General features: G+C 31.6%; 2 protein-coding genes across 2 annotated transcripts in view; one reads left to right on the top strand and one right to left on the bottom strand.

Moving 5' to 3' along the window:
• Positions 1-10622, top strand: part of LOC140055295 (low-density lipoprotein receptor-related protein 4-like) — a 45307-nt gene extending 34685 nt beyond the window's left edge. Inside the window, exons 25-36 of the mRNA XM_072100596.1 lie at positions 246-477; positions 603-728; positions 2274-2451; positions 2786-3004; positions 3230-3473; positions 3636-3780; positions 3932-4048; positions 4432-4473; positions 4688-4769; positions 5980-6108; positions 6431-6563; positions 8685-10622. Coding sequence (XP_071956697.1) covers positions 246-477; positions 603-728; positions 2274-2451; positions 2786-3004; positions 3230-3473; positions 3636-3780; positions 3932-4048; positions 4432-4473; positions 4688-4769; positions 5980-6108; positions 6431-6563; positions 8685-8891 — 1854 coding nt within the window. The 3' untranslated portion in view covers positions 8892-10622. The remainder of the gene's footprint in view (positions 1-245; positions 478-602; positions 729-2273; positions 2452-2785; positions 3005-3229; positions 3474-3635; positions 3781-3931; positions 4049-4431; positions 4474-4687; positions 4770-5979; positions 6109-6430; positions 6564-8684) is intronic.
• A 120-nt stretch (positions 10623-10742) lies between these two features.
• LOC140055298 (uncharacterized) lies at positions 10743-15608 on the bottom strand. Its single transcript, XM_072100600.1, has 2 exons — positions 15544-15608; positions 10743-12995 (listed from the first exon to the last, which is right to left on the bottom strand). The coding sequence occupies exon 2, from the start codon at positions 12985-12987 to the stop codon at positions 12331-12333; it is 657 nt and encodes a 218-aa protein (XP_071956701.1). The 5' UTR covers positions 12988-12995; positions 15544-15608; the 3' UTR covers positions 10743-12330.
• Between the last annotated feature and the right edge of the window lie 8779 nt (positions 15609-24387).

Here is a 24387-nt window from a genome sequence, read left to right as displayed (position 1 = left end):
ACAAAAGACTACTTTTAGATTTCACCCAGATTTTTTTTCATTTACGAAAAAATTGAAAAAAAAGGAACTATTACACAATTGTTAAATAGTACGTACTATTGTATGCCATGTGATCCACAATCGTCCAATCAAATGACAGGGAATTTATTTAGATGTTGTGTATACAGTTTATTTCATGATACATATAATAAGTTTTTAGGAGTTATTAGAAACTTAGTAATTATATATTGATATTATTGTAACAGACAATAGAAATGTGTGACTACAATGGAGACAATCGACGAGTACTTCTTGAGATAGATTACAGAAAATCTCATTCCTATGGACTTACTGTTACTGGAAGCTATATATACTGGACTGATGGTCCTAATAATGGCATCTACCGTGCAGAGAAACGAGCTGGTGCACAAGAGAAGCTAATCATTGGCAATTTATCTGGTTTGATGGATATTCAAGCCATAAATATGCAGGCTAAAGGTAAAAATAATATTTTTTTATTTATCTAATACAAAGTATCAATCCAATTCTAGTGTCTATGATTTAGCATTGTCAAGACATTCTATAGTGACATACATTATTATGTATATTTTGTTGTTTTTTAGGAACCAATAAGTGCGGTAGTAACAATGGTGACTGCAGTCACCTTTGCCTACCAACTCCAACTGGAATATCCTGTAGTTGTCCTAATGGAATTAAGCTAAAACCAGATCAAAGAAATTGTGCCGATAGTAAGTATTTGATGGTGTTGGCAGCCTCAGTTTGGCAGAGATAATGGTCTAGGTATTAGCAGCGAGGGTGTTGTATGGGTGCATAATTAGTTTTTGAGTTTTTTGTTTTGGTAATTATAACAGAGTTGGTGATAATGGATTTTTGGAAGGTATTGTTTTAATGTCCAGTAGCAGGCCCGTAGCCAGGGGGGGTTTTTATGGTTCGGGCGAACCCCCCCTTTACAGCGAACCCCCCTTAACCGACTGCGAACCCCCATCCCCGACATGCCCAATACCTCACCCTCATCTCCGAAAATCGTCCAAATACGTGCCCCACAGTACAAAAAGTTGTTCGTAAATTGAAAAATTCGTAAACTCGTTCGAAATAACTCATACAGTACCTTCTTCTCTGTATGAGCGTACTTCGAGCGATAGGCCTATGTGTCTGTAAATTTCTAAGAGTTGCAAATGAATTGCCGATTTTAACCTGAAAAATAAATATTTTTGGTCCCTGCATGTAACATGATATTGACGCGTCTCACAGCGAGCTGGGGCACGAACGATTCGTACAAAGGACACCGCCAGACAACTGCGTACCAATTGTTTAGATCACTGGCAGTCAGACAGCATGCATAAAGTATATAGCCTTCCGACATACATCAGTATTTATGTGTGGCTATGAAGTGTAATGTATCATAGAGGATTATAGTGAATATTAATATTTTACACTATAATATCTATGGTATCATGTACTGTAGTTCACATTATGGCATCCGATTATTTTTTTCTAGACCACCAGCCGATACGTACGTATACTCAAATGTATCAATATCACCTATTTACATTGGCATAATTAATTTCCTCAACAAATTGCTGTAAATAAATATTATAGATAGAGCTATAATAAGAATTGCATTTGCCTTCACCCAGTGTGCTTTTTTCGGGGCTTCTCCTAGACGTACGTTCGCATTGAACTTGAACGCAAAATAAAATACCGAGTAAATGATCAAACAATCGGCGGTTCCGCACAGAGCACGCGCATCTAACATACGGCAACAAATGTTATCGTTTAAATAGTCCACGAGTCTATGTACGATCGTTTTGCTCATTGGTAGCATGCTGCATGAGAGTGTCTTTTCCGGCCATCTAGGGGTGTCATTTAACAAAATTCGCTTCGCCTCAGGCCCCACCCCAGGGGGGGGGGGTGGTGGTGACCCAAATACTTAGTGTCCGAACCCCCCCTTGACAAATCCTGGCTACGGCCCTGAGTAGGGGTAATAATGTTGAAAAGTTATAAAGCATACTTCAATCATAATAAGAGATGGTGCAGAACAAGTTTTTTCCGTAAAACCTCCATCATGACAACGTAGTGTTGTGACAGTGAGTTGTGTAACAATAAGTAATAAAATTATGTAAATAGTGATAATTTGTGATTAATTTTAGCGTTGGTAGTGGTGATAAATGCAGAATAAAACTGAAAAATAATTTGAAATGATATACAGTACATTCATTTTAATAAATAAGTCTAAAATAATTTCAGATAATAATATCTGTTGTCATTTTTAGCTGCTGAAAACTTTCTAATCTATACCAGTCGAGACAAGATGCGAAGAATCTCACTTGATACAAATGAACAAGTAGATGTTGTCCTACCTGTCGCTGATGTTCTCAATGCTATTGCTATTGATTTTGATAGTGTAGATGAGAAGATTTACTACACTGATGTACATCAAGATGTAATCAGGTACAAATATGTTCATATTGAAATTATGAAAATGTAGCCGACAGCTGCTACGTGAAAAACTAATATTGCACATTTTTAAATTTGTTTGAACTTCTGAAATTTAAAAGGCCATAGTATAGCCTTGCAAACACTAGTTTCAAAATCTTATGGCAAAATAATTACAATTTAATAAATGTCTTTACCCTCAAATGTTATAAAACATAACCTGTTTTTCAAATACTACATTTCGAACCCTGAATAAAATTAAACCATCTGATTTGAATGGCAACTGTACTGTGTCACGAATAGTTTAAAGCAAATAATTTATTTTATAACATATTTGTTTATTTTATAGGTCTATGGATTATAATGGATTAAATACAGGTGATATAATTACCCATAACTTGACAACAGCAGATGGAGTGAGTGTGGATTGGATTGCAAGAAATCTATATTGGACTGATACTGGCAGGAACACACTTGAAGTGTCTCGTTTGGATGGTACATATAGAAAAGTCATCATATCAACGAATTTAGATGAACCACGGGCTATAGCGGTCTGTCCATTCAAAGGGTAAGTAATAATAATATATATACTATATTTTATATTTTCACTTTCAACACGGTGCGTATACATTGTGTACATTTCACAAATTTAGAATGCAGGCACAAATTGTTCATGCATTGTCCTGCACTGCATTGTGCAGGACGAAAATTTGTGTAAGTGGCAACAGGGCTGTAATAAGTAAAACTGGGTCTGGGTAATACCATGCTTATTTAATCCATCAATTTGTTTTAGTTTGCTTTTTTGGACTGACTGGGGAATGCGACCCAAGATAGAAAGAGCAAACCTTGATGGATCTTCACGTAGAACTCTGATTTCATCTGAACTTGGCTGGCCAAATGGCTTGACCATTGATTATCACACATTACGAATCTATTGGGCAGATGCTAAACTTAATAGAATCGATACATCTGATTTTGATGGACGTCTGCGCACTACATTAACCAATGAAGTTGTACACCCGTTTGGAATAACCATGGTAATTAATTGTGCTTTTTATCCAAGCTGTACTGTTATGTAACTCTTGCTTAACACAAATTTAAGAGATTTTATTTTGTATTTGAAGAGAATAGTTTTGCAGCTTTATTCAATTATTTTAATACAGTATTACTAATTCTAATTGCATTTGTTTCTTTATAAGTATGGTGATTGGTTGTATTGGACAGACTGGCAGACTGAATCAATTGAATTGGTTCACAAATCAACTGGGAAAGGTCGAAGGAGTTTTAAAGAAAACATTGCTTACTTAATGGATATTAAGATGATCTCAAAATCAAGGCAATATGGTATGTTACCAATTTAGGATTTACTATTTCTCATAATATATCATGTTGTGAAAAGGTGCTTAGAAACTGTATGCAAAATGTTGTATCATTCAGAAACAGTGACTGGAAACCCCAAAATGTATTAATGCCTCGACACATATTTCTATTTCAGGATCTAATGCATGTGCAATAAACAACGGTGGATGTTCACATTTGTGCTTAGCACGTGATACTGGCTATGTGTGTGCATGTCCAGATCATATGGACACTGAAAAACCTTGTTACAGAAGTAAGTAGTCATAAGTTTAATAATAATAGATTAATAATGATTGATAGATGATTTAACAATACATTACTGGGTTGGCTTAGAAACAGTGTTTATAGATTATGTTTAAAAAATCAGGAAAGCAATTGGGTTTGAAATTTCCTTCATTCTGTTTACCAATGCTTCCAGGTACAGTGAAATCACCAAAAAGCGACTGCCCAGAAAACTGAATCTTGCGCTAAACCAAACCAAAGTCAATCCTATTCTTCTATTAATAAAATCCAATTATTATAAGGGTGTCAGGTTTTTGGGAGATTCTACTGTACCAACATGGTCTTGGATTGGAGCTCAAACAGTTCAATACATAACTAGGACCATAATGATTAAATCACTATCTTTGTTTTCAGCACCGTATGAAGGAGTGAATAGCCAATCAACTAAACCTACACGTACGTATCTTTGTGGTTGAAACACCATATTATTGACTACAGCATGTCTTTGCGTATATAATAATACCTTTAGTATATTTAAAAACAAATTCAATTAAATCCTTCATGTCATTTTGAGAAAACACATAGTATAGATTTATTGAGCAGCTAATGTATTTAAACATTAAGTTATTATAGGAAAATTTGACATAGGTTATGTTCTGCTTTATTTTAGCCAATGATATTCACCCAAGCACTGCAGTGATTGAAGCGACATTACTGGATCCAGTTAATCGAGATGGAAATGATGAAAATAAGTAAGTCTTCTGATCATCTGATCAACTAATAAATATACACTCCTACCAGGTGTATTCTTAATCCATCATCACACATCTTTAAAGGCCTTTTTTAGTGTATTATTTTATTTTTTTCAAAAACCTCCCCAGGGAGAAGTTTACAGTAGGCCTACACAGAGCCATATATATAAAGAGTTACAGCATTGCGTTCACAGATTTTAGAAAGTCACGTGGGATGCACACCAGCCATCTTTGTGTCCAACTATGCTTATGTAGAGTATGGAGTCTAGTCATTTGCTTAAAAAATTTATAACATTCACAAGGCTTTAAATATTGAATTTAATATCTAAACAATCAATTTGTTTAGGGTTTTTGTTAAGATAATAACGAAATCATAAAGTTACTGCAACAAAATCTAAAAACAATGTATTAACTATAGAGAATCAATGTACAAACTAAACACGCACGCGTAGAGCGTACATGGAGCGCACAGCGAGAGCCGTTCCGAAATTCCTATTTTTGTTGTTTAAAATCATGTTCGCAGTAACTTAATAATTCTATTATTATTTTAACAAAAACCTTGACAAATTGATTGTTTTGATATTGAATCCGATAGTTAAAGCCTTGTGAATGTTATACATTTTTAAAACAAAGGACTCAACTCCATACACTACATAAGCATAGTTGGACACAAACATGGCTTCTACTCCATTCAAAAGTCGCAACTCTTTATATCACACATTTAAAATACACAGAATAAAATGTTAGAAACAACAACATTCTTCTATAACATTGTTATGAAATTTAAAAGAATATATACATAAAAAACTAATATATTCCATGACCAAATAAATAGTTATTTTTTAAATATGATTTAACATGAAACAATAATAAAAATAGATTTTTTTTTTAGTTTTTCAAAATGAGATCAATTAAAAATATTTTATTGGAGTGCAATTTAGTGTAGTGGGAGAAGTGCTATCTGTTATCCATCCAGGTTCTTGTGGCCAAATTCATCAATAACACTTTAAGCGAGATATTTCCCAATATTCACTTAATTCAATAAATAATTGGTGAATATGGCCACTTTAGTTCAAATTCTGTCAAATTCATTCATTCATTCGAAATTATTAAAGTGCTTCCTAATTGTGTGGTTGTCACCTGTTAGGACGGTGATTATATATTTACTATTGGAAATAAAAATAATAATATTCAATCTTGTATCTTATAGTTGTAGTTCAGGCAGCTGTTCATCCGCAAATTCTAGCTTGTTGAAGCCCAACATGTTTATCATAGCTGCAGGTCTTATAACATTCCTCGTAATCATTGTTGTTATTGTTGGGTTAATAGTTTGGAGAAGGTATGATTGCACGATTATTGTAAAAATATTAACAGTAATAAAATAAGTTGATGAATAACAATATAAAGTTTAAACATAGTTTAAGTCCTGTTGCACTGTAACATAATTGGTCTGTGGTTAAAATGGATCAGTTGTGTGCCTTCGATCAATCTGAAAAGAAATTCCAAAAAAGTAATTATAGATAATAAAGAATACATTCAATTAGTGGACTTTAATTAATAACAGGGTTTATTTTTATTTTAAATTTTAAAAAGAACCAATAACTTAAAGCATTTTGTCTGTGTCCAGTATATTGTAATTGAAAGAAATGCTTTTTTTTTAGAAAAAGAAAAGAATATTTATCGCAGACATCTCTTGTCACATCTAATCTGCGTTATGACCCAGATACAGATGAATTGAGCTATTTACGCCATAATTCAAGAAGGATTTATCGTCCAAGATTCACTAATGAAGAGGTACAGTAACCAATATAGTAAAATGTAGCAAAATTATTGACGATGACAATGACAACTTCTTTTATTTTCTTTGAGTGATGAAAATTTCAATATGACAACAAATTAAAAATAACTGATTTAAACAAAGAAAACGGGAAACTTCAAGAGGCAAATGCTTATAAACGAAAGAACCCCATTTAAATATCAATTTAATTAAATAGATGAAATTGAGCTTTTAAATAATAATTGCAAAGGTTTTTCAACAAAATACAAAAACACTAATAATATGCAAATAAATTCAAAATTTCATTCAGTTATTCATCAATTGACTTTTAGATTTCAAAAACCCGGTAACATGCTTTTGTTATTAGAAGAAGAAAGGGTTTACAAATTCTTAATATTTATAATTACTTGTACTGTAATGTATAATTTTTTAGTAGAAGTTGTTTGTATAGTTTTCGAAATTTATAAACATTTGTGGATTCTTTAAGTTCACTGGAGAGTTTATTCCACAATAATTTGATAAACATGTTGCTTTTAATGTGGTTTTCCTGAAATTAATATTAAATTTAGTAGTTAAACTAAAGTAGTCATTCTTCCTGATTGATGGGTTTTAGTTGACTGCATTGTTTCTCGTCAAACAACCTGGCATTACTTTTTTGCTGTCCATTTATAGTACTGTAAATGCTTTGATATCTTTAGAGTTCTCCCCCTCCACCATCCTGTTCTTGAAATGTATTATTTATTATATTTTTACCTTTCGCATTGCAATATTATGATTATAATATAAATATAGATAGAATAGTACATTGAAAAAAAATTTTACTAAAACTCTGTCGTTGATTTGAGGAAATTTGATTGATTGTGAAACCTTGTGGAGCCGTGAAATGTGCAAAAAGTCACATTTGTGCAAACAACCACATTTGTGCAAACATTTTACCTTAAAATGTGCAAACAACCCCATTTGTGCAAACATTTTAAATTCAAATGTGCAAATCTGTCAAAATTCATAACCCGCAAATGTGCAAACATCACGCCGTTAAATGTAAAAACGATCAGTTTTTACGTTTGATGTGCAAAAGGTATTCTACAAATGTGCAAAGCATTTCTTCAGTCAAACTTCTATTCCATTTTATATTTAGAGTATATTTTAAATTTAAAATGTTCAATATTATAATTATTCTTACAATAATGTTGATTATGATATAAGTCAAGAATTTTGGTTTTTTAATAATGAATTTTTAGTCTCTATCCTACCAAAGTACCGGGACACTATTTTAGACACTATTTTAGACACTTACTGAAGAATGACCACTATGTCGTTGAAAAGTCCTCTTATCGGAAATGTACAAGATACAATGAACTGTATCCATTAGATTTTCTACATTTCATGTAACATTTGTTTGTGTTATGCGAGGTTTGAACAATTTATGCAATCGAAAATTGGGTGGAATTCGTTGCACAAATTGAATCCAATTACTCGATTAAAATTTATCAGATTAAGAAATAGTGCAATGTATTTTAGTATTTGATAAATCCAAAGTTAAAATAAACCTGTTACGCATAAATAATAATGCAAGTAACGCATTAAAAGAATAAAATGTTATTAAAATTGCGCAATTTCAAAATAAACAAGTTTGTTCAGATTCAAATTGCAACAGTATAATTAGTTATTATGATATTGAACATTTTAGATTTATTAGACTCTTTTTCCTATTGTTATTTCTACTCTGAAATACCACGAACCAAAAATATAAAATGTAATAGGAATTTGACTGAAGAAATGATTTGCACATTTGTAGAATACCTTTTGCACATTTAACGTCAAAACTGATCGTTTTTACATTTAACGGCGTGATGTTTGCACATTTGCGGGTTATGAATTTTGACAGATTTGCACATTTGAAGGTAAAATGTTTGCACAAATGTGGTTGTTTGCACATTTTAAGGTAAAATATTTGCACAAATGTGGTTGTTTGCACAAATGTGACTTTTTGCACATTTTCTTCACGGCTCCACAAACCTCCATAATACTGATGTCCACTGGTATTGTCTGCAACTCAAAAGTTTATTACCAAATATATCTATTTCTAATATCTATTTCTAATTAACTGTATTTTATATCAATTCTATTTTCTATAGTCAGAAACCTATATTTGGCTTGCTCAAGAAAGATTAAACAATGCAGAGGCACAAGTTAGGGTTGTTTCACCAAGAATAGAGACAAAGGCAGACACAAATTTAAGGAAACAATCAAATATAGATGAAAAGAAACCACTCAATGTAGATATTCCACCAGTTAAATCCTCATATTTTGAACAATCTAAACGCAGGGAAACAGATTTTTGAAAGTATTATCATTATTATAAACTATTACCTTGAATATTGAAAACACTATGGAAAGTAAATTTCACATAAGGCTTGTCAGCATGTTTGGTTGTAAGAAATAATGTATATACATTAGTACATTGAACTTGCAGTAACTTGGAAGAAATATTACAATGGTATCTTAAGGCTACTAAAAAAATAAACATTTCAAAACCCAAAAACGGACCACAGATTACAATATGAGGCATTACTGTATAAACAAATAAATGTTTTGTATTTGTTTAATGGGAAGAATATTTCAATGAGTTGAATGATTAACAGTCTAGGACAGTCAGAAATTAACTTTCATTATTTAAATATGATTTATAATTTATGTCAAAAACATAATAAATAAGGTAGATACTTTAAAAGGTTTGGTTTTAAATAATAACTTTTGTTTAGTTTAATCAACTCATTTTTGTTTTATCTTTCTTTGATATTTTATCTCAATTGTACCAATCTGACTTTTACTAGAGTTATTGGCAGCAATAAATTTAATTTTTTTATATAGCACTAGTATCTTTAACCTTATTTTGTATTATTTAAGACATTGAAAACAAAAAAAAATTATGTTGTAATCTTAAATTAATATCATGTATTCCATAAATGAATGTTTTTTAAAAAAAGAAAATATTTAATGTATTTTTAGATAAAATAATTTAGTTTCCTACTTAATAAATTCCATATTATATATTTAGAAATGTGTAAATATGTAAAATAAATTAGTGTATATATTCTTAATTGTAAACTAGAAATGTAAGAATTATGCCTTGAGATGAATATATTATATGGTTTATAAAGGTAAGTACAGTATTTAATTTTTATGCAAGAAGACTTAAGCATTTGTTTGTAATTTGTAGTTTTAAGGAAGGTTTATTTTCATGCTCTATGGTAACATAAAAAAACTAGAAGTAAAATAATCTTACATTTTTTTTTATTTATGTAATTTATTGTATATATATTTATTAAAAATTTCATGAATTAATTTGTTTAATTTTACATTTCAAGGTGAATGGAACTATTTGCTTCACTGTTTAAATTACTGCCATAGTTAAAACATAAATGTAATGCCCCAATGGTTGAAGGTATATGTAAAAAGTAATAACAAATGAAAAAAATGTAAAGAATCTACTTGATATACATGACCAATTCTAATAATAAATGAATTGTTTAAAATAAAATCATGCAATTTACTAGTAGTAAGTTTATTAGAAAATAACTTGTAAATTTTATATGCAAATTCAATTAATGCAAGATTGAAGTGAATGTTTATACAATGAAAACATGATGTACAGTACATTGGGGTGTATAATATTTTAAAAACAGATTTAAATAAAGTTACAGAATACAAATGGCATTAAATACTTTAATTTTGGTAGTTCTTTAGAGGTTGATAGCTATCTGGCCTTCTGTTGTTAATTCAGAGGTCCCAACTTGGAATAGTGAAATTAGATTTATGAAAGCATTTCCCAACAAGATAGGTACTAGTGTATAAAAATGTCAAATTATAGAGCTTGCTATTAAAGAATTGTAGGTATCTACACTATAGTAAACAATGGATATGCTGGGCACTATCAAGGCGTAGCAAAAAGGTGGAAAATTTATCAGGGCCTAATAGACAGCCTAAATAAAAAATTTACAACATTCATGTTTTTTTCCTCAAAAATAATTGGGAGAAATTGTTTGACAGTAAAATGCCTAAAAATATAGGGAACCAACAGTGATATCATTATCAGGAGACTTGGTACAGTAGGTCTGTTTTATAATGTTTTCTATTCTAAATGTAAGCAAAAGTTGAATATTGAAAAAAAGAACTCGAAGATGAACTCAATGAAGTGAAAGTTACTGTTTAATACAAACTTTGGGTTTAGAATACAAAACTACTTAAAAACACATTAAAAAAAAAATACAAACTGACATCCTTATTGATTATTAGTATGTTTTAATCTTAGGCTGATCAAAATCCTGTAGAGATCAAATTTCTGTTGAACACTACTGTAGAGTATCAAAATCCTGTTGAACACTACAGTATTAAAAAAAATTAAAATCCTGTTGATTGAGCACTACTTTAGAGCACCAAAGTTCTGTTGAACACTACTGTGCTGTAGAGTATCAAAATCCTGTTGAACATTACAGTATTAAAATCCTGTTGAACACTACTTTAGAGTATCAAAATCCTGTTGAATATTATCAAAATCCTGTTGAACATTATCAAAATCTTGTTGAACACTACCATAGAGATCAAAATCCTGTTGAACACTACTGTAAATGATCAAAATCTTGTTGGACACTACCATAGAGATCAAAATCCTGTTGAACACTACTATATAGAGTATCAAAATCTTGTTAACATTATCAAAATCCTGTTGAACATTACAGTATTAAAATCCTGTTGAACACTACTTTAGAGTATCAAAATCCTGTTGAACACTACTTTAGAGTATCAAAATCCTGTTGAACACTACTTTAGAGTATCAAAATCCTGTTGAACACTTATACTTTAGAGTATCAAAATCCTGTTGAATATTATCAAAATCCTGTTGAACATTATCAAAATCTTGTTGAACACTACCATAGAGATCAAAATCCTGTTGAACACTACTGTATATGATCAAAATCTTGTTGGACACTACCATAGAGATCAAAATCCTGTTGAACACTACTATATAGAGTATCAAAATCCTGTTGAACATTATCAAAATCCTGTTGAACACTACCATAGAGATCAAAATTCTGTTGAACACTATCAAAATCCTGTTGAACATTATCAAAATCCTGTTGAACACTACTATATAGAGTATCAAAATCCTGTTGAACATTATCAAAATCCTGTTGAACACTACCATAGAGATCAAAATCCTGTTGAACACTACTATATAGAGTATCAAAATCCTGTTGAACATTATCAAAATCCTGTTGAACATTATCAAAATCCTGTTGAACACTACTATATAGAGTATCAAAATCCTGTTGAACATTATCAAAATCCTGTTGAACACTACCGTATAGATTGAAATCCTGTTGAACACTACTGTAAAGTATTAAAATCCTGTTGAACAGTAATGTTGAGTATCAAAGTACTTTCGAACATTACTGTTTAGTATCAAAATCATGTTAAACAAGTATCAAAATCCTGTTGAACACTACCATAGAGATTCCTGTTAAACATTATCAAAATCCTGTTAAACATTATCAAAATCCTGCTGTATAAACATTATCAAAATCCTGTTGAACTTCACTGTATCATAATCCACTTTCATAGAGATCAAAATCCTATCGAAAACAAACTGTAGAGTATCAAAGTTCTGTTGAACACTACTGTAGAGTGTCAAAATCTTGTTGATCAAAATTATGGAAATGATTTTACAGATAATCCCAACACAAACCTTGAAAAATGGGAAAAACATGTCAAACACAGAACTTAAAAAAATGGGAAAAACATTTCAGAAGCTGATCTGGTACAAGAGCATGGAAATTGTCCACTTAACCCAGCAAAGAAATGTTTGCCACAGGATGTGCAATGCTCTTCCCGATAGTCCCCTATGCACTTTCCAAAACCAGGACAAGCTGTGCAATGGTTATGAAATTTACCACAATCCATTTCATGAGAGCCAGAACAGATGCGTGTAACATACACACCTACACCACAATCTCCATCAGGACATTTCACAGTTGCTTCTAATCCTCCCTCTTCATAGTCAAGTCCAGCATAATCTGGTTGATAGAGAAGATCGCGAATTGTTGCCTTTATATCATTTCCACAAGCAGAACACTGGCCTTCAGCAAACACATTGTCAAGGGGGCTATCTCCACTGATGCCAACATAACCCTTCTGAATTCCTGCTCTGAGGCACTTGCTTACCCTTTCGGTGTCATTGACTCCTTCTCTTTCAAGCCATTTATTTACTGCCTGTACTGACATTCTTCGGCTAGCTTTTGGCTTCTCCTTCTCCATTCCACACAAACGCAAAAGCAATTGACCCTTTGTACCACCCACTTTCATTTTAGATTCTCGACACTTTTCTTTCAGTTCACGTACCGAAAATTTCTGCAATTCCTGTAATTTTGAACTTGACATGTTGTGTTCTAAAAATATAATTTAAAAAGAAAGCTTTTAATTGTGTTCTCTGTAGTTTATATTTTTTTAGAAGATGTCTATTACTGTACAATGTGAATAGTAGTACATAATGTTTTATATAACCAACTGGCAAGTGAGGAATTTCTAGCAAAGTTGATTTCACTGCCAATGAATCTGAGCCATTTCAATATTTTCAACATTGTTACTAATTAGCAAAAGTGGTTTCATAAGCATTTTTTATCATGGGTTGTGCTACAAGGTTTTAGTTAATGCGATTACGGTAGCGATTACTGGAAGCACAAATATGCCAAATTTGAAGTTTAAAAATAAGGAGATGGTGTTTTTTTAAAGGTCAACAGTGCCCTCTATCTATTATCAAGAGGTAAGAGTGCAGTGTATGACGTCACAAGCAGTATCGCGTGCGTGGAGGCTATGTGAGGGGAATCCGCTTTCTGTTTAGGAAAAAATCAGAAATTTATGACCGCTGGTGGTCGTACATGCCTTAAATATCGTAAATTTGCTTGTGTGTAAGCCTTTTTGTTTTATTTCAATACAGAAAACCACACATACAGTATTAATCAAAATTCAGTTATCTTTGTAATACGGGAGAAAATGTGGAAAAACAGGAGCACAATATTTGGCCAGGATACAAGCCTAAAATATGAACGTATTGGCATGTATGGAAGCAGCAACCAAATATTGAAATGTAAAGCATTTCTTTTTGATGATCCAGAATCAATATTTGAATAAATACATGCTAACTCAATGATTATTATTATACTTAAGCATTAAGCTGTGGCATAGGTCTACTAATACTGTAAATCTTCTAATAGTAGCCCACACTATTATAGTAACTAATAGTAGCCCACACCCACCTTAATATAAGTCAATCTATAATAATAATTATTATTAAAGTCACAAAAACTATTGACAAAATGACATTATGAAGACTGGTCGTTTATGATGCAGCCGTATTTTGAAAATTAGGAGATAATGCATGTTGATCTTGGGGATGGGGAGGGTCGAGTGTTTAGGAGTTTATAAAATAAAGTTCAAACAAATTTATTCATACTGTTTTATTATTTTGCTATGAGTTGCTAACCGGAAAAGTTGGGGTGGGTTACTATTTTCAGGTGCCTAATTTAAGTAATAGTAAACCCACTACTCTAATAGTAACCCCCTTTTAATAGTAACCCACCCTAAAAAACAATCAAAGAATAATAACCCAGGGTTACAATTAGAAAATTTACGGTAGGCCTACTTTTGTACTGTGTGTGACCATAAAATATCAGTACAGTGCAGTAGTTACAATAATATACAGTCACACAATCTTAGCATTTCATGATAATTATAATTTTTTCTTTTAGGCTACAGGCCTAACAAAAGGAGGTCTGATCATTTTGGCCAAATTTATGGCACGGCTACCAAGAACAAAATATGTAGGGCTTAAATATTGAATATGTATGACACACCATGTGTGCTAAATATTTATATTTTTACTAATAGTAATATTCCCTCAAATATGAAACTCATACAGTTTTGAACTTTAGTAGCCTACACAAAGCAAAAATCGTTTTATATTTTTAGTAATTTAATAAAAAACAAGGCCAACAGCCATTAAGTCGCGTGCTACAATGCATAGTGATACCGGACCGACAGACCGACAGACAGACAGACCGACCGACCGCCATAGTGAACTATACTGACCGAAATTACTGAACATGTTTAAAAATGTTAAAATGTTTAAAAACATTTATATTTTTTTAATTTTACGTGTGTGTGTGTGTGTGTGTGTGTGTGTGTGTGTGACCTAGCTAGATTAAACTGATATCAAGATAAGGTCAGAAAGCGATAAAACGCATAGTGATACCGGACCGACAGACAGACAGACAGACCGACCAACCGACCGACATAGTGAACTATAGTCGCTTCCACGCGACTAAAAACGTTACTAGCTAGTGTATTTACAAACATCATGTTATAAAAGGGGAATCCCCGGACTCCTTGGTTGGTCAGCGCATGACACACACTACAGCTTGAAGGCTAGGTGGTGTCTTACCCAGTATTTTTTACTCCCTAATAATATATTCCTATTATACCACCACCACTAGGCCTAATAAATAAAGTATTCTGCTGCCAAGATAGACCAAGTAAAGTTTAGTTTCATTCCACGGAAAAAAATATATCTCTTGGCTATGGTGCGCTATACCTGAAATGAACACATGGTGTTTCATGAATTTCCAAGTTCCATAACCGGCGGCCGAAATTACTATTATAAATGCACTGTGACCATGTTTTCGCGGTTTTTTTCCTAGCTAGGGTTCCCCTATTGTAGGCCTATCTAGGCCTATTATAGCCTATAATATTAATAATTAATAATAGGTCTACCTAGGCCTAGCTAGGCCTCCGAGTCCTAGTAGCCTATGAATAATAATAACCAAGCTCGTTGGTTGACGAAGATAAAAACTTAAAACTAGGCTCGTCGCGTAAATGTAGACTAATGTGCCTAAATATTTGTGAACTTTTAGTTTAGCCTGTGGTTTAAACTCTTCTTACCATTTATGTCACCTTGTTGTATTGCTGAGTGGAGGTGTCTTTTTAGAAACACTAGAGGGCGAAGTGTAGGCGCGCACGTGTGTAGGCCTACACGTGGGGGCGGGGGAGATTTTTTTTTTCGTACATAAGTTGGGGACCCCCTCATGAAACGTCACAAATAAACATGAATAATTCATCAGTTAAATTTGTTGTTCCGTGTGCACCCAAGCGTATAGCAACAAGAAGTGATTACACAACTGCGATACGATACTTTCTACAGTTTAGGCAAAGAACTTTCTTTGGTTTAGGCCTAGGATTCTAAGTCAATTCACGTGATTGCCTTCGCGCACTCTTCTTCACACAAAATGTGTCGAGTCGAGGCTAATCGACAGCTAGGCAAGACATTAAACTAAGTAGTAATTCATTGGACATAGCCCAAAGAAAGCTTAGACCCACAAGAATAAAGAATGTGTATAATTTGTGTACTGTATTTTTTTAATTCTGCTATTAATTTTATTATCAAACAATATGCATGTACTCAAAGGAACTTTAAAAATGTGCGTATATGAACACATGATGAGATGGGAAGATTAGACCCACGAGAATAAAAAATGTATTTTTGTGTAGGCCCTAATGTTTATTGTTTAATTTTGCTGACTTATTACTCGGATTGTGTCATACCTAACACACATACATCACACACACCCACTACTAGGCCTAGAATAGACATGGGTTTAGAGACTAATAATTAGGCCTAATAGTACATGTATTAATAGAAACTATAATTTTAACACGTAATTCTTTTTTATATTAAAAACACCATAAACTAAAGGCTGATTATTTCGACAATCCACACAAAACGCCGCTATTCTTCTATGAAATCGCACGCCGCAACAACAGTGGAGATAGGCCTAGAATCGTACCGCACTTGTGTAATCACTTCTTTAATTATGATCAAAAAGCGTTTTTTTAATACAGAATTTCTCTTTTATTTAATTAGGGAGTGGTGATCTAATAATAATGGTTAAAGGGAATTAATTACTCAACTTCCATGAATCGAATATTCGATTCCAACTCTTTGACAAAGTAAGTTTATTTTTCTAGGCATCTAGCCTAAGTCTGTAAATTGAAAAAAGATATTACTTTAAAAAATGTGCACTTACGAATTAGTTTTTGGCCACCAACCTCCAAGTTTGACCTCATTAGCATTTAACCCTATTTCAGGATTGTCTCATTCCTATGAAGAATACTTTGAACATCTCAAGAAGAAATTTCAAAACATTTCACAGACAATGCTACAATTACAGCGAACACAACAAAACGTCCAAAACTCAAAGATTTCCCAACGCTTAGAAAAAAGTCCAATTTACTCAGTAGGACAACTCGTATATTTATACAAGCCAACATCATCATCACTAACGGCAAATTCAAAGAAAATCGCCGCAGAATGGGTCGGACCATTAGTAATGAAGTACTGGACAGAACACACTACATCCTAGCAACGATTAAAGGAGAAATACTTCGCGACGTATTCAATTATAACAGACTGAAACCCTGTTTTATGAGAACGCCTAAAGAACGCAAACATTTTACACATCTACAAAAACTTAAACAATTGTTGAATGAACCCACTGATGATAATAACGAGAAAATCCAAAACACCATTAATGTAGTAAATGACGAAATCAATGTTGAATTTGTAGACGAACATGATAGGACACCCGCCCAATTGCAATCCGATACCTTTACACATCCAACTAAAGTAGAACCCCTTAACTTGCAACCTTACATTGACTGTGTAGAGAATAACATGGGATTAGCAGCCCCATTCCAAATGAAAGAAGAACAAATTAAGGAACAAACTAATCTAATTATGACAGCATCTAATGATTCAAATATGACATTAAACCGAGGTAGATTTAAAGCAGGACATTTCCAAGTTTTAGTTTCGTATTCTAAACCGACTTCAGCCAAACTGATAAAACAAAACACGAATCTAATGATCGCAAATTTTGGTGGAATATTGACAGATATAACGATACAGATAAATTGATTAAAGAGATTATTAATGATAAACAGATACCGATAAGTGGATCGCCAAAACGATTCATAAAACGTTTGTATAATGCAACAAGTTACTGATTAAATTTTTTGCAAGAAATTTTTTTTAATTACGACATTTGCTAAATGATAGCATAGTCTACGTATTTGATGAGATTTGTTTAATAATAATGTGATTTCAGTTAAAAGAGAATTAAAATTATGATTAAGTATTGATTTTGTAACGAGTTTTTTGATAAAGATTAACTTTGAATTTTGATGATCGACATATTGAGATATTAAAAAGAACGACAATCATTTTGTAACAAATATTTTGTTTAACCTTTGAGTCGTTAATCTCAAGCATTAATTAATTGATATACAATAACAGGAGATTTTCTTAGTACTTTTGATTGTAATTTTTTTGACATTGAGTACAAAAGTCGAATTTGCCGACCGATTGAAATCGTAATTACCTGTAAATATAAATGCTTAAATCGATAAAGTTGTGATGATAACGATATATTGTGGATAAGTTTGTGTCAACGGGACACACACATTTGTTTCTTTAAAGTTTTAAGTGATTAAGTTTGATATTTTGATTTTAAGCTAATCAGCCACAGTTTCTTGAGTTTTATGTTTAATTTGATGATTTATGTTTGAAGGCCATTAGAACGCGATGAGTGTATGTTCAATGTAACATACTATTTTTAAGTTTTGTATTTTTATTTTTAACTGATTTATGTTTGATTTTTTTATACAAAATTCATTTTTAATTTCATTTTTTTAAGAGAGAGAAGAGAGAGAGTGAAAGTGATAAGGTTACACTTCAGAGTCAATGGTTTTGGAAAAAAAGATGGTGGACCGTAAACATCCAAAATAAGAGATATTAAGACGGCATTTTCATTGACAAAGTGAGTTCATTTTCTAGATTAAAATATTTTAGTAAATTTAAAAAAATAGATTTAATTCGTCACTATGACGAATTATAGGTCATATGCATTGATTTAAATAAAGATAATTGATTTTTAAAAGATAATTTATTGATTGATTTTGTCAGAATCTTTAATTATTTATAATATTACCGGTATATGATAGGATCTTGCTAAAAAATACAATAGCCGGTATCACAATCCAATCAAAGATCCCTCTGTGTATAATATCATAAACCACATTTTGTTATATAATAATAAAGACATAAAGTTATAAGACATAATCATGTGTATAAGGAATATACTCTGAAAAATTGACTTAGCTAGCTAGATGAAACTGATATCAAGATAATTGACGGACAATAAAAAAGAAAGAATAAATTAAACAAAGATCCTGACATAATCAATAAGGTTATTTGCTCGATAATGCATATAACCTAATAATATATCAACATGAGCCAATGTTGAACTATTGGTTCATTTAAAGAAAAATGTTGGTTTGTCCAGTAAGAACGCCAGAGAGAGATGACGATGTGTAGTGCGCGCATTTAAGAGATATAGTTTCCAAGAGCTAGAGTATTACATAGTGGTATTCAATTGGCTAGTTAGTGCGCTCACCGCGCTTACAATAGAACAGCGCAACCATTGTTACGTCATCAAATATTCGAAAATAACTAACGACTATTCCAAATTTAAGTCAGAATGAAAAATTCTTTCAATCGATTAACAGTGATTTCAAATTGTTCTTCATTAAAACGAAATAAAAAAGCTTTTACAGTGCAATTCAGTTTGGAAATACTATACATCTATTTCCTATTACGTTTGCTATACATACATCATCTGCTATGGCAAAGTTGATATTTAAAAGAAGATACAATACTTCTTTAGAAGAAGCCCAGAATGCGGTGAGATCAAATGAGTATCCAGCCGCTAAGTATGCTAGGTTCCTCCAGGTGAGGAATAGAAGGGCTAGGCCTAGAAACAGGGGGTGTCCTTATGTCAGAAGAAACGCTAATGTTAACCCAATTTGTAAGTTACATGAATTAGATACACTTATAAAAACGGAAAACAAATCAGCTGATATCAATTATTGTCATTTTAATCATGAATTAAATAGGCCTACTAGTGACGACCAAATGTTGTCTCCAAATACAAATGATATGCCTATCATAATAAGTAGTGATAGGAGTAGTGATAGTGACATTATTATTAATAGCAGCAGTGATAGTGATAGTAGTAGTTGGCCTAGTGAAGATCAAATGTTGTCTCCAAATACAAATGATATGCCTATCATAATAAGTAGTGATAGGAGTAGTGATAGTGACATCATTATTAGTAGCAGCAGTGATAGTGATAGTAGTAGTTGGCCTAGTGAAGATCAAATGTTGTCTCCAAATACAAATGATATGCCTATCATAATAAGTAGTGATAGGAGTAGTGATAGTGACATCATTATTAGTAGCAGCAGTGATAGTGATAGTAGTAGTTGGCCTAGTGAAGATCAAATGTTGTCTCCAAATACAAATGATATGCCTATCATAATAAGTAGTGATAGGAGTAGTGATAGTGACATCATTATTAGTATTAACAGTGAAGCTGATAATAGTATTAGTAGTAGTAGTAGCAGCAGCACTATGCCCGATAGCAGTAGTAGCAGTAGTAGTGGTAACAGTACTAGTAGTATTAATAGCAACAGCAGTGGCAGTAGCAACATCAGTTGCATTAGTAGCAGCATAGGAGAAATGTCTAGTAGTAGTAATAGTAGCACTGTTGTAGTAGTAGGAAATGGTGATGTTTTGTTTCATTTCTCAGGTAGTGGTGATAACAATTCTAACGACATTTCAAATGAAAATTTTGAACTTGAATATAATAAAGAATATTTTAATTCATTAATTAATCGTGAAAAAATATCTGAAAATCCATGGGCACATTTTGAATCACAATCAGTCAAAGATCATATGGTAGAATTTTTATGTAATATTCGATCTGAACTCATACGTTATGAATACATAATCGATTATGATATAGTTCATCGTAGCCTAACAATTATAGAAAATGTACTAATCTGTGATAACACCGCAATTAAACTTGGAGATCTGGAGGAATTGGCAATTGCATCATTTTGCCTTGCATTGAAATGTGCTGAACGATACCAATCTAAACACATCATCCCTTATGCTTGTGACCGCCTCCGGAATCTTGGCTTCTTTAATCCTAAAAAAATTGCCCAAATAGAATATAAAATATTACAGATATTAAACTTTAATATCAATAGTGTCACTTGTCTTGATTTTGTTCACATTTATTGCGATATTGCTATCAGTAAAGCTACAACCAACAACAACAAACGTAGAATAGAAAGAGTGAGACACGAATCTGTCAAATATTTGATTACAAATAAAATATCTCTTACAACAGTAAAGCCATCAGCAATAGCTTACTTGATAATTAACGCAATTCTTGAGAAACTTGAATTACAAGACTCATTCTATTTTGAGAATAATGACGATAGTTCTTAAACAAATTAAGATAATTTAAAACATAATTTAAGTAACCATTTACGTTAAGACAAAACAATTTAAGGGATTAGATCTAGAATATAGTTATAGGAATGTTAAGACGATTAAATTGATTAAAGAAAAGTTAAACTAAATTGATTAGTCTAAGATGTGCAATATCTAAGTACTAAAATAACGTTTTAAAAATGTAGATTACTGCAGCACTTGTACTTAAGAAAAACAAAGTAAGATAAGTAATGTGAAATAAAAATAATATTGCTATTGTAACATTATAATGATTTTAAAAGGAGGATATTAATAATACCAATAATAAATTAAAAATAGATTATTGATAATAATGATTAAAAATTTTAATAAGTAATTTGTTTCAGTAATATTCCGGTGATTAAGTTAATGTAAGTTTTTAGTTAGTAAGCAATACAAAACAAGGCCAACAGCCATAAGTCGCGTGCTAAAACGCATAGTGATACCGGACCGACAGACCGACAGACCGACCGACCGACATAGTGAACTACAGAGTCGCGTCCACGCGACTAAAAAGGAGTTATTAAGATTTTTTTTTTTAAATTACGAGTTTATATTTTAATAATAAATTTTAATTTAAAAAATGTTATCGTAAGTTTATTTATCGTAAAAAATAATTTAAAAAAAAAACAAAAAATAATAATTTATTGTAATATATTTTCCCTTATTTACTTCGTATATAATAGGTTTTAGGCCTATATTATTGTATAGTAAATAAAGTAATTTGTTCAATAATCTTAACTTATTTAAGTTAATATAAGTTTTAACTCGATAAGGAAAAAAAAACAAAAAAACAAAGAAAACAAAAAAACAAAACAAAAACATCCCAGTCTGAAGTCGGAGATGCTACCTCATCGTGGTAGACTGGTGTCAACATCATTGGTAACCAAACTGGTACCAAGATGGCTAACAGCATCACGCATCTTGTATCATAGTTACAATCGCACACTATACCACACATTTGTGCTGTCAAGGATGTAGGCCACTTATTGATTGAAAATATCAAAAATAATTTAATATATAAAAAGTACGTATTATATATTGTTGGAAGAATTGCATGACAAAAAAAATAAATTAATATGATATAAAGCTCAGGAGTACAGGTAGGAATTATAAGTAAGTTTAAGTAAGATTTAAATCGTCACTATGACGAATTATAGGTTATGCATTGATTTAAATAAAGATAATTGATTTTTAAAAGATATATTGATTGATTGATTTTGTCAGAATCTTTAATTATTTATAATATTATATGATAGGATCTTGCTAACGCAAATACAATAGCCGGTATCACAATCCGATCAAAGATCCCTCTGTGTATAATATATTAAACCACATTAGTTATATAATAATAAAGAAATAAAATAATAAAAATCGTATGGTATGATGAAGAAATTGACAGTTGTATCAAAAAAAGGAAAGATGCTTGTAGATCCCAAAGAATCTACCAAAAAACAAAAATACTAATACATTTAAACAAAAGATGCGATTCTCTATGGGATGAGTACCAAGAAATAAGAAAACAATGCAAATCACTAACAAAACAAAAAATATTACAAAAGAAAGTATATAGATGTTCCGAAATTATGAATAAAGGGGGTCTCAATGCAGAGACTTTTGGTCCGAGCTGAAAGATAAAACACCTGTAGTCACGCCTAATTTTATATTTATTCCAGGTACAACAAAAAATGTTACTACTGATAGAATTGTATTAAAGACTCATTAAAAACGTACTTTAGTAGTATTAATTAATTAACATAAATTAAGTACTAACCATAATCTTTATCATGAACCTCTATTACAATATCCCATTGGTGATAACTCACCAGAAGAATTTATTTTCTCTCATGAAGATATCGAATATGCTATATCAAAATGTAAAAATAATGAGTCCTGGTGATGACTCAATAACCAATGAGCTATTGAAAAATGGAGGTTCAGAAATTGTAGAAGAATTATATAAGTTATTTAAGAAATTATCTACACTTGAAACTATACCCGAGGAATGGAACATTGGTAAGATTATACCAATACACATAAAAAGGGTGATCGCAAAGAGTTAAGTAATTACAGAGGCATAACCTTAAGCTCTACTGTATCTAAAAAATAAACTTATTTCTCAAGTAGTTTCAAACTTCATTGAAGAACATAATTTGTTATCGGAAGTTCAGGGTGGGTTTAGGAAAGATAAAAGGCGTGAAGACCATATTTTTATATTAAAAAGTATAATTGCTTGTCGCCAAGCGGAAGGGAAAATAACATTACTTGCATTTGACTTCAGCAAAGCGTTTGACACTGTTTGGCGAGATGGGTTGTTTTACGCATGTAAAAACATAGGTATTAAATGGAAAAATTCTAAATATTATTACAAATCTGTATAAAAATATAAAAGGAAAAGTCTTCTTTGGTGAATACAAAACTGACAACATTGATGAAGGTGTCAAACAAGGCTGTCCACTCTCTCCTATTCTATTTAATATATACATAAATGAACTTAACAAAATTATTAAGGACAGAGATTTAGGCATTAATATATTTGATAAAAAGATTGGTAACCTATTCTGGGCCGACGATATAATCCTAATTGGAGATAGTGAAAGTGATCTAGAATCTTTATTGAAAGCAGCAAACGATTTTGCAACAAAATTTAAAATGGTATTTAATTTTTAAAAATCATTTGTAATCGTAACCATCCAACGCATTAACAAACATAGAAAATGGCCAATCGCTAATAAATTTATAGACGAAGCCAACACGTATAAATACCTAGGCATGCACATATCACGACATTTAAAATATACATGCCATATAGATGAAACGATTAAAAAAGGAAACAGAATTATTGCATATATAAAATCAATAATAAATGAACAAAATGATTTCAATAGAATTATGTATGGTAATATACTTTGGAAAGGCATTGGAATACCAAGTATAACCTATGCATTCAGTATTTGGTGTTGTGAAAGCAAAAAATCTATCCAAAAAATATGCAATATCAAAATAATGGCTAAATATCTTTTAAACGCACCAAGGTATGTTGCAAAGGAAGCCCTTTATGGTGAACTTGGATGGCCATCGATTGAGTCCATACTATCAGATAGAGGAATATCTTACTTCAAAAGATTGAAAAATATGGACGAAGGTCGTTTACCAAAAGTTCTGCTAAGAGCGCTCTTTGCACTTGAAAACACCTTAAATTGGAATTGGCTACAAAATATAAAATCTATTTTGACCAACAGTGATATACAAAAACATTTTAACTTACAATATGCTAATAATTGGCTTAAAGGTTTCAAAGAAAAAAACACTATATAAGAGATAAGATGAAATGGCCCGAGAATGCTAAG

This window comes from Antedon mediterranea, chromosome 7 (genome assembly GCF_964355755.1).
Source record: "Antedon mediterranea chromosome 7, ecAntMedi1.1, whole genome shotgun sequence".
Taxonomy (NCBI): Eukaryota; Metazoa; Echinodermata; class Crinoidea; order Comatulida; family Antedonidae; genus Antedon; species Antedon mediterranea.
Note: the sequence above shows the minus strand (reverse complement) of the source record. Positions and strands in the feature narration are given on the sequence as shown.

Coding starts and splice junctions, on each gene's coding strand:
- LOC140055298 (XM_072100600.1), bottom strand. CDS start 12,987: ATGTCAAGTTCAAAATTACAGGAATTGCAGAAATTTTCGGTACGTGAA.